General features: G+C 37.7%; 2 protein-coding genes across 5 annotated transcripts in view; one reads left to right on the top strand and one right to left on the bottom strand.

Annotated features, from left to right (window-relative positions):
- Nucleotides 1–575, top strand: part of Hus1-like (Hus1-like checkpoint clamp component) — a 5,688-nt gene extending 5,113 nt beyond the window's left edge. The window contains exon 6 of the mRNA XM_043029287.2: nucleotides 327–575. Within this exon, the coding sequence (XP_042885221.2) occupies nucleotides 327–415 (89 nt within the window). The 3' untranslated portion in view covers nucleotides 416–575. The remainder of the gene's footprint in view (nucleotides 1–326) is intronic.
- A 3,473-nt stretch (nucleotides 576–4,048) lies between these two features.
- Nucleotides 4,049–10,000, bottom strand: part of LOC122261578 (anoctamin-4) — a 56,154-nt gene continuing 50,202 nt past the window's right edge. For 2 of the 4 annotated variants that reach the window (XM_086551076.1, XM_086551078.1), the window contains 11 exons: nucleotides 9,721–9,890; nucleotides 9,267–9,484; nucleotides 8,982–9,146; nucleotides 8,350–8,493; nucleotides 7,949–8,118; nucleotides 7,618–7,751; nucleotides 7,069–7,274; nucleotides 6,784–6,889; nucleotides 6,402–6,577; nucleotides 6,007–6,096; nucleotides 5,263–5,610 (listed from right to left, as the gene is read on the bottom strand). In XM_086551076.1, coding sequence (XP_086407202.1) covers nucleotides 5,416–5,610; nucleotides 6,007–6,096; nucleotides 6,402–6,577; nucleotides 6,784–6,889; nucleotides 7,069–7,274; nucleotides 7,618–7,751; nucleotides 7,949–8,118; nucleotides 8,350–8,493; nucleotides 8,982–9,146; nucleotides 9,267–9,484; nucleotides 9,721–9,890 — 1,774 coding nt within the window. In that variant the 3' untranslated portion in view covers nucleotides 5,263–5,415. Of the gene's footprint in view, nucleotides 5,611–6,006; nucleotides 6,097–6,401; nucleotides 6,578–6,783; nucleotides 6,890–7,068; nucleotides 7,275–7,617; nucleotides 7,752–7,948; nucleotides 8,119–8,349; nucleotides 8,494–8,981; nucleotides 9,147–9,266; nucleotides 9,485–9,720; nucleotides 9,891–10,000 lie in introns of all 4 variants that reach the window. The other 2 variants (XM_086551079.1, XM_086551077.1) reach the window with 2 other exon arrangements.

Here is a 10,000-nt window from a genome sequence, read left to right as displayed (position 1 = left end):
TGTGTGTGTGTGTGTGTGTGTGTGTGTGTGTGTTTTTTTTTTTTTTTTTTTTTTTTTCCATTGTCTGTAGATGTGTCTTTTTTCTAATTTTCTAATTTCAAACTTCATTGATAATGATAGCTGTGGTCTAGAACCTACTGTAGGTTGGGAATCACTTGTAACCATATTATGAAGGGAACAGTGTCATGACAATTCTTCAGTTTTTGTGTATCTTTTATCTTTTTCCTCATAATGTTTCCTTGTTTTTTTTTATAAGAAATATCCCAAAATAACAATAATTTTAAGCTTCTATGCTTGTAAATAATGTGTATCTTTTTCATTTATAGATATTGTGGAAGACCGTACAATCCACTTGTTCCTCCTAAATGATGATGTGACTCTTCAGTATTTTCTGCCAGCAGCAACTAATATATAATGTATGCATTTATGCATTAGAATTAAATTGTATTGGTAGACTAGTTATTTGCCTGATGTAAATATTTTTGTATGAAGTTTAGCCAGTTTCATTATCACAGATTAGATGTATTATTTGTAATCCCATTTTTCATTAATATATGTAATTTAGCAGTTTATAATTTGTGTATTAATATACAAGTACAAAGTGTCCCTCATCAAAATCACTTTGTTTATTTTCTGGAAGAGTTTTTATAAGAGCAGTATCTTTTGCAGTTCATTTGTATCAGGAGAAGTAATTAAAAAAAATAGTTAAAAAAAAAATCCTAATCACTTGTGTATGATGATCCTTATATGGCATCATTACACTGAACTATAATTTCAGATGCCTGTATTGTGTCAGTCTAGTAAATAACATATTTTTCTTGCATTTCTGAAGTGACCTCCCACCTAAAGCTGGAGTACAGGCTTGAGTTAGCTACACATACAATCACCCGACATGCCGGCCATACAAAAAGCCATGGCGTGATATTGCGTCACCGGTGGGAAGACCTGCCAACCTTATGAGATGATATCATGTCATCCGGCATTAACGGGTTGACTCCTGGCTAAGAAGTCTTAAAAGTCCCATTTACCAAATTATTAAACTGAAAGATAAGGAGTTCTTTTGTGACACAATGCTGAAGTTTATCAATAGAATGAGAAGAGTTTCAGAATTATAAACCATTCAGAGATTGGCCACTTCTTAACCTGTTCGTGGTGGGGCCACTTTGGCTGTGTCATCTCACCAGGGTGTATTCACAGGTTGGGAAACTTGCTTTTGTTTTTTTTACATGCTGAGGCAGTAGCATGCTGCTACTACAAGCCATGGTACAACAAAATAACACGGTCACAGTGTTCCTACATCCCACAGGCAATACTGTGATGTTATTTATCCCCTCAATCCTCTCTTCTTCTTTTTTCTCTCTCTCTCTCTCTCTCTCTCTCTCTCTCTCTCTCTCTCTCTCTCTCTCTCTCTCTCTCTCTCTCTCTCTCTCTCTCTCTCTCTCTCTCTCTCTCTCTCTCTCTCTCTCTCTCTCTCTCTCTCTCTCTCTCTCTCTCTCTCTCTCTCTCTTTTTTTTTTCTCTCTCTCTGTTGTGCTTTCAATTATCTTATAGCAAAGTGATACTATATAGCATTTGGATGATGCATTATTTACACTACTGAAGGAATAACTAGCTTTTATTTTGAACAAAAAAATGCAGTGGTAAAATAATCTGACCTCATAAAAAAGCCCATAGCAGAAGGGATAAGTTTGTCATTGAATACCTCAAGATAAATAAAAGTTCTTCTTCTTCTTCTTTTTCTTCTTCTTTTTCTTCTTCCGAGTTTAGAACCTGCACTACAGTGTTTTTGCTAAATGATGGATTCTTTTTTGGTGCTATAATCATGTGTATATTTAAACACATATAAATACATACATGTGCACACACATACTTTTATATTTTTACATATAAGTATTTGTAAAGGAAAAGTATTCAGCATTTTTAGCTTTTGAAGGGAATAACATCATCAGGAGTAAGAAAGATGATTTTTAAAAATGCAAACATTTATTAATACTTTACATTGGATTACACAAAGTGAGAAGACATCAATAACATTAAGAAGTCATGAAAGATACATCTTTTGGCATATGGGTGACTTATTCTAACTTCATTCTTTTCTAATGGTGATAACTTTGACACAGTTTTAAGTTTCTCAAAGTACAATGCAGTATGATATGTATTGACTTACCAAAACAACAACCTGCTTTTGTTGCAGAAACAGTATGTAACTATGATTATTCCATCAAAGATCTTTTAAGGTCATGTTATAATTCCATTTAAACATATCTTTTCAAGCACAAATAAGTTTATCTATTTGTTTTATATTTTGATATGAACGTATGAATACTGATTTCTTATCAAAGAGAAAGCAAAATATGTGTATTTATTTACACTTCACATGAACAATAACATGTAGATTTTGTTTGAAATTTATGGAGTTTGGTAGAGTATTCAGTAGTTACAGTTTTATGATTAACAATAATGATATGTATACTGATTTAACAGATGGGTCCTTTGCGTAATAAGCTATAATATATATAAAGTGAGGTTTATATTAATTGATACATAAAAATCATATTGCCATATAGATTCTGAAATTACTTTATCACAATGTTCACATGAGCACATATGAATAAGAGAGTTTATGAACAATATGATAATATATTTAGCCTTATTAAGGTACATATAGCAGTAAGAATTGCAGAATGCATTGTGAAGATGTGCATCAATATATTTATTTGTACTATATAATTGTTATATTTTGAAAGAAAAAAACAATATAATTTTCAGTTCTGCTCTGGGATTTTTATTCACATTCCCAGGAAGTGTGTATGTGTGTGCGTTAGACATTATAAATGGTTATTAAAAGAAAAAAACATTGATAAGGAGGAAAAGGGGAATATAATAATAGGTAATAAGAGCAAAAACAAGGAAGTTTGTATGCATATTTTTTTGTTTATATATATATATATATATATTATATATATATATATATATATATATATATATATATATATATATGATATATTATATGTATATATAATATTATATATATATAGATTGATAGATATATAGATATACAGATATATCCTAAAAATGACATGATGTGAAGATAAGTTTTCAAGTATGGACAGACCACCAGTGAAGCGGTATATTGGGCACTGCTGGTAGCCCAACCTTATGCAACATATAAAATTGACTATGCTACCTTGTACCCCATGGTGGTCTGAGTCCTTGGGATTTGAAGCATAAAAATATTCAACAAAATAGAGATGAAATAAAACCACTGTACCATATAATTGACATCTAAATGACATTGAACAATAATAAGTTCAGAGTGTGTGGACAGTGGGAAAGTGTGGAGGCTGCAGAACAGTTTGAAATATTAACATACTGCAGGGATCCAGGTGTTTGTGTGTGCAAGTGTGTACTTTGTGAGAGTGCCAGTGTTCTTTTATTTACCCTAAACTTAGCTATGAAAGTATGTATTGTTAGTTTTTCAATGAAAATAGTATAAAAGAAAGCATTCCCCAAATTTACTTTTAACTATAATTGTATCACAGATAATATTCTGGAATAAAATCCAGATAAAGCACTTCTTAAACACATTCTCACACCATGTGTATTGCAGACTGGATTACAGTGACTGTGTAATGACGATACAAGTGCAATTTTGCAATTCAGATAGTGTGAAGAATATAGCTTTTATCTTAGATGTGGTAAGGGAAAATTTAGTCTTCTACTGGTTTGATGTGATAGTAACATTCTCACCCCATTCAGTCTGTTGCACAATGGATGGTTTAATCAGTTCTCATTCCTAGTGTCTTCTAACAACAGCAATGATAAGCAGATCTTATTATCTCAGAAAATCATTTAACATTATCATTTTCTCACCCCATTCAGTTGTTGGCTCAATGGATGTTTTCAAATCAGTTCTTTTATCCATGTAAATTCTAACAAGATAGATAAGCAGCAGATCATATCAAATCAGAAATCTCACTTCTCACCCCATTCAGTCTGTTTGCACAAAATGTATTTTTAATCAGTTCTTCTATTAAGTGTCTTTCTACAACAACAATATGATAAGCAGATCTTATCCTGCAGGAAAATCATTACTTACAAGAATCCTGTTTTGGGCAGTTAGGAGTCTGTCTTCATAATGGCTGTGTAACAGTTTATATTTAGAAATTAGTTTTGTAGGTATAAATTACAAGCTTGTTGGTTTCAAGACTTTGCCATATCAAAAAGCTATTATTGTTGTTCTACTTATACTTAAAGGACACTTGTGCATTTAATTAAGTACACTTAAATATTCCACAGTTAGCGAATAGCAGCACTTACTAATTTTACTCTCTATTATTTTTTGATGGGTAAGATTTTTTTGCAGATACTGTGAGAGCATTCATTAGTATCATAGTCATCTAACATCTAACATCTCCTTTGTTTTTAAATTAATTCTTTCTTTCTAGTCACATGCCAAACACAAATTTAACTAGCACATTGGGTATATCCTGATCAGTAAGGGCATTGTGATAGAGTGGGCGTTGATTCAGTTAAATCATCTCTGTATGTAAATGTCGACTGTCCTCTCATTTTATGTATCTATCTCATTGCTACATTTATATACATGCACAAATAAAGAAATGAATACATGTGTGTGTCTATGTGTAACACACACACTCACTCTTTCATTTACGCAGTAATTCGCTCCGTCAGTCACTCACACACATGTACACTGTTGTGTATACACACATGCTCACTCACTGATATATCCAGAAGCATGTAAATCCTTTTTGTCTATAATGTGTTTGTAATCCATGCGGACACAAGATAGCGAACAGCACCCAGTTTTACAAAGGAGCTCGCATGCAACCTACACTGTCTTAAGAAGCCAAGATTTACAAAACTGCTCTTTATATGAAATGGATTTTTAGTGAGAGAAATGTTCTTTGTGCTTACAAAAACGATGGATATTTAGATTATAAAATTAGGACGATTTCTGCAACTTAATTAATATTCCTGTTTCACAAAATAAGTCTGCATTTTGTAATATTATCAAATACTTTACAACAATAAAGTGTCAAAAATTGGGAAGACTTCGGTTAGAAAACCTGATATTGTGCAAACCATCGAAAAAATACATTCACATATCGCTATTGTATTAAGAATTTTGGGCTCGTGCCACTTTAGATTTCCCCAGTATTCCACTTCTGAAGTAGATTGCGAGGAATAACCAAAGCATCTTATAAGACTAAATGCACCCCTGTTGCAGGGTCCTATTTCGTGATGTTAACGGGTCACATCACATGCCAATTTCAGCCTCCCTACAGCTTCGAAATTGCGCTACATTTGTGCTTGAAACTTAAATTTCTTCCTATCGTGACCAGCTACATGCAAGAACAGTGACAACACAGGCGTGTTGTTGAAGGTGACTCCACTATGAATTGTGATCGTGGAATAAGCCCGAAGACAAGGTCGGCGTGGCGACGCGAGAGTTCCGGCGTGTCTGGAGCCCTTCGCCCAGATCGATGTCCAGGTTATCTTCCTCCGGAGAGCTCATGCGGTCCCGCCGGACCTGCCGCTCATGTCGGATTTTCTTCATCTCGTTCTCGAAAAGCGTCTCCTTCTCGACCTGTACGGGTGGGAGAAGAAGTCGGAGAGAAATGTATGATCATTTAAGAAACTGGATACAGATCTTGAAACTGGATACAGATCTTTACGAATCGATTTGAAGGTGTACTTTTCACTCTCCTGATTGTTTAGGTAAGGTATCAAATTATTCCAAGACCTACAAAAAATTACTGCAAAAATGGTTGTTTTCGTATCTGGAATTCTGGTCGGTCGAAAAGTATAGTGTAATGAAGGTAGTGCAGCTATTATGATAAGTCAAGCTGAAATGCCAAGTCTGACTTTCGGGGAACGAGTGACTTCCTTCAAATCTCAGTCATCGCTGCAATATCTGACGGCGATGACTAATGCTTATTGTAAAACATAAATACCTGCATCTCTACCTAATGCAAAGGCATACCTTCTTTTCCCTTAACATTTGGTTCCTCACTTCGACGGGAATGTCGGGTATGGCCATCGCTACGGCGCTCGTCAGGCAGAACACGATGTGCTGGCGGGAAGCAGAGAACGAGACAGTTAGTGTGCTCCTCCACTGAATTTTCACTTTAGACTTTTCTTTAAGGGACATTTAGGGATTTATCTGTAGAAGTCTGTGGCCTCTACTTTCAAAGTACGACATTTATATCATCGATGAACAATATTGCTGTTAATATCCTGTTCGAGAAATTCGGATTCATTGTTTATAACATTATCATAATCTCACTGTCTTCGTATTATATATAGCATTATATTACCCTTTCTCTGATCATTATTGTTTCCAGTCCTCCTTATTTACACTGTCACCTAGAGCGTTACCTCAAATATGATAATGAAAGCCAGGCGCGCCGCTGCCACGTGCCAGAACTGTTGGTTGAGGTCGTAAGGATTCTCGTCTGCCGGGCCGTTGCGATACGCCTTGTAGTAGCACAGCTCCGGCCACCCGGTGCGGTTCTCGGGACCCATTTCGGACGTGTATTGCGAGGTGTTGAACGCTGAGGATTAAGTTAGGGAGGGGGAAAGTATTTGAATATTCGACACCTCGTTTTGTAAATCTTTATTATGTGTGTGTGTGTGTGTGTCTGTGTTTGTGTTTGTGAATTAGAAGCTTGGAAAGCAACGAGACAGTAGAGGCAAGCGATCAAATGAAAAATCATGAATTATTCTCAAATCGCCACAACGAGAGAGATTTGCATCATACCCGAAAGACTGTTCTTGACGTATCCCACCAAGTTGGTGCTGCCCGAGTATTGGTATATATACACGAGGCGGGGGATGAAATCGCTCGTGTATGAAATCACCAAAGCCTACGACAAAATGATTACGTGAGTGACAATGAAAAAAACAAACAATGTCTATGGAAATTTTATGCAATTCTTAAATCCAGTCTCATTTAGAGGATCAGATTGAATGATAATATAAGAGGTCTTGCATGACGAGAATTCCTGCCGAGCTGAAAGACTTTGCATGCTTGTTGGAGACTTACGTTCGTGACCACAGAAAAGTACGTGATGCCTTTGAGGATCGAGTACCAGATGCCAATGTCCTGGATCCTCTCCGCTCGCGGGCGACGGCACTGAGTGAGGTACTTGAAGGCGTCCAGGCGGATCTCGATGAAGTTGTTGATGAGCGCGAAGAACGGAGCCAAGGGGAAGGCTGCCACGAACATCGTCACAAACCCGTACTGGATCACTGCCATCGGAGTATGCATAGAATCAGCTTGGTATGTTATGTCGCCAAGCCACAGAAATCCATGCCTTGTTCAAGTCATTTGGAGAAAACACTGACCATATTCACAGTCAAACAAATACTTGAGGTTCTGGTTGTAACGTGTTTCTAGCCTGAGTTAGTCCTATGTATTTCCTTGTTTTATTCCAAGACTTGCCACCTCAGGATGATAATCATTTATCTTCAGTAAATGAAAGGTAATTACGTGTGGTTGGACTACATTACAGAGAAGTGATGCTAAAGATTTCAGATATCGTCCAACTGTAAATATATATACGATAGGATGATTGTCAAGTTACACACTAACCCATTTCGAGGTATTCATTGAAGAGGGAGAGCCTCGTGTAGGGGGCGAGATCGTAGTCCTGCTCCCAGCGCGTGTAGGCTTCGCTGAGCTGGTTGTCGTGGCCGGTTCGTTTGTTCCACCACACGCGCAGAATTCTGGAGGGGGGGGGATGGGAAGGCCAAGCTATAACGCGATTTTAAGATATTCAAAGTTCTTCGCGGCTTCACAGCTTTCAAAAAAAAAAAAAAAAAAAAAAAAAAAAAAAAAAAAAAAAAAAAAAAAACAGATAATGGCATTTGAATTGATATATTATTATTGGTTTATGTCCCGGACCCTCTTATCGTTAACTCACGGCCAAAATATTTCGATAATGTTGTTGAAGAACTGTTTCCCCAGCATGATGATGATTAGCTGGACGCACAGATCAAAGAAACAGCCAGCGGAGTCGCACATGTCGTAACGAGCCTTTGCGAATATATTTCTTCTCACTTCTATGTCTCCGGGGTGGTAGAGGAAACGGCCCTGGGGTTGGAAAATATATACTGTTTATATACTGGATTGTGTTCACTTGTAATTTTATTAGAGGGACTTAGGCTAAGGCTCTCTAGTTCAGGGTTAGTTCTATGGTTACACAACTGTTTTAGGAGTTTATTGGTACCTATTTAATTAAATACATTAATGGTATTTTTATGATTTCTACAAATGGCTTTTGTCATCGCTGTTTGGGAAATGTTTTTACGCATAGGACTGTACCTTGAAGAACGCAATGTATATGAGGGAAGCATAGTAATTGATGAACTGGAAAATAAACATCTTGAGAGTGAAAGAATCCTCATACTCCGTCTCAGTCCGCGGAACCTCCAAGCTGGTGAGCCAAGCAACCAGCTTCTCGTAGACCTGGAAATGAAACACAAGTGACATTTCTAAAACACGAGTGAAATAAGGTTGAATAAGGAGCAGGTATATCAGTGCAGGTAAATCTCGCCACTAGCTTGCGTGAGAGTGTTGTTGTTCCTTAATCGATATAAAGATCGGTTACTGTAATGGAATGTGTATGCTACGTGTGGTAAGCTACAGGGAATTTAAGTGAATATCAAGAGAGATGTTTACTAAAAAGATGATGAGTATGTCAATAATGAAAATGGACTTTGGAGATTGACTTTACTTTCTTTTTTTAAGTGAGACATATGTAAAACAACCGTAGATTTTTTTTAAATCGTTAACAAGAAGAGGATCTCATAAGTGGAATGGCTGATGAAAAAGAGGATCAGATTAATCAAGAAATGTCGAGATGGGACACAGCCTTAGAGATAATTCTAATCACGTCGGGTGCGACAAGAACAGAAGAACCCACTTGGACTCGGAGGAGAAGCATTTGCACTCACGAAATTGAACACTATGATGAGCATGAGGTTGATGAAGGCAGCGGTGATGGACGTGGCCAGTTTCGCGTTGCGCCGAATGAAGTCCGAATCCGTCTGGTATATTGCAAGGCCCACTGCTATCCGGTACACGATCACGCTGAACACCGACGCCAGCATCACGAACAGCTGACGCAAGAGAAGCAAGTGGCGAGTAACATTAGAAGGAACTTTAGCGAGAGTTTCGATATAAAAAAAAAAAAAGTACGAGTGATGTGTACTTGTATTCTGAGTGAGCAAGGCTGTTACCATCACGAGGATGACCGAGTACGAGGCGACGTAGCGCGAGAGCTTGTCCGTCAGGGGCATGTAGGGCTCGGGCTTGTTGGTCACGGGGTTGATTCTCGTCGTGGTGACCTTCTCCTCGTACTCGGGCCGCAGCTCCTCCTCCTCCTCGTAGTTCTCGAGGTCCCACTGCCACTGGATCACCGACTGCTTCCGCTTCCAGAGCTCCAGGAACATCGTCGCTGGCGAGGAAATATAAAGGGGGGCGATCAATTCGACAATTCATAAAAAAATGCAAATATATACAGAGGTACCATACTAATAGACCCTGAAAAAACACTATACAAAAATACTAAGTAGGCCTGAAGAAATAACAAAACCCTGAAGAAAAAACAACAACAGATGTTTCATAAAAAAAATCCATCGAGAGAAAAGACTGAAAGGCCATTCATGTGCGAGACGCGGTCCAGGAACCAACCCCAGAAGGACATGGCGATGGAGAAGAAGACCGTGGCGGGGTTGTCGAAGAGGAAAGTGATGTAGGCATTCGCACAGCTGTCGCCCAGCTTCCAGAAGTCGCAGAGGCGGTCGCACAACGGGCACATGATGATGGAACTCGCCTCTGTGTTGTTGCTGCAGATCTCCTCGCTAGCAAGAAGAGAGTGTGCTGTGAAAAGCTGAATAAGTCCATTTCTTCATCGATGCCACAAAGGGGATCTATACAAACCATAGATTTTATTCTTCCCTAATCGTGGTTG

Source organism: Penaeus japonicus, unplaced genomic scaffold, assembly GCF_977035675.1.
Source record: "Penaeus japonicus unplaced genomic scaffold, GWHDUDI00000001_assembly GWHDUDI00000024, whole genome shotgun sequence".
Classification (NCBI taxonomy): domain Eukaryota; kingdom Metazoa; phylum Arthropoda; class Malacostraca; order Decapoda; family Penaeidae; genus Penaeus; species Penaeus japonicus.
Note: the sequence above shows the minus strand (reverse complement) of the source record. Positions and strands in the feature narration are given on the sequence as shown.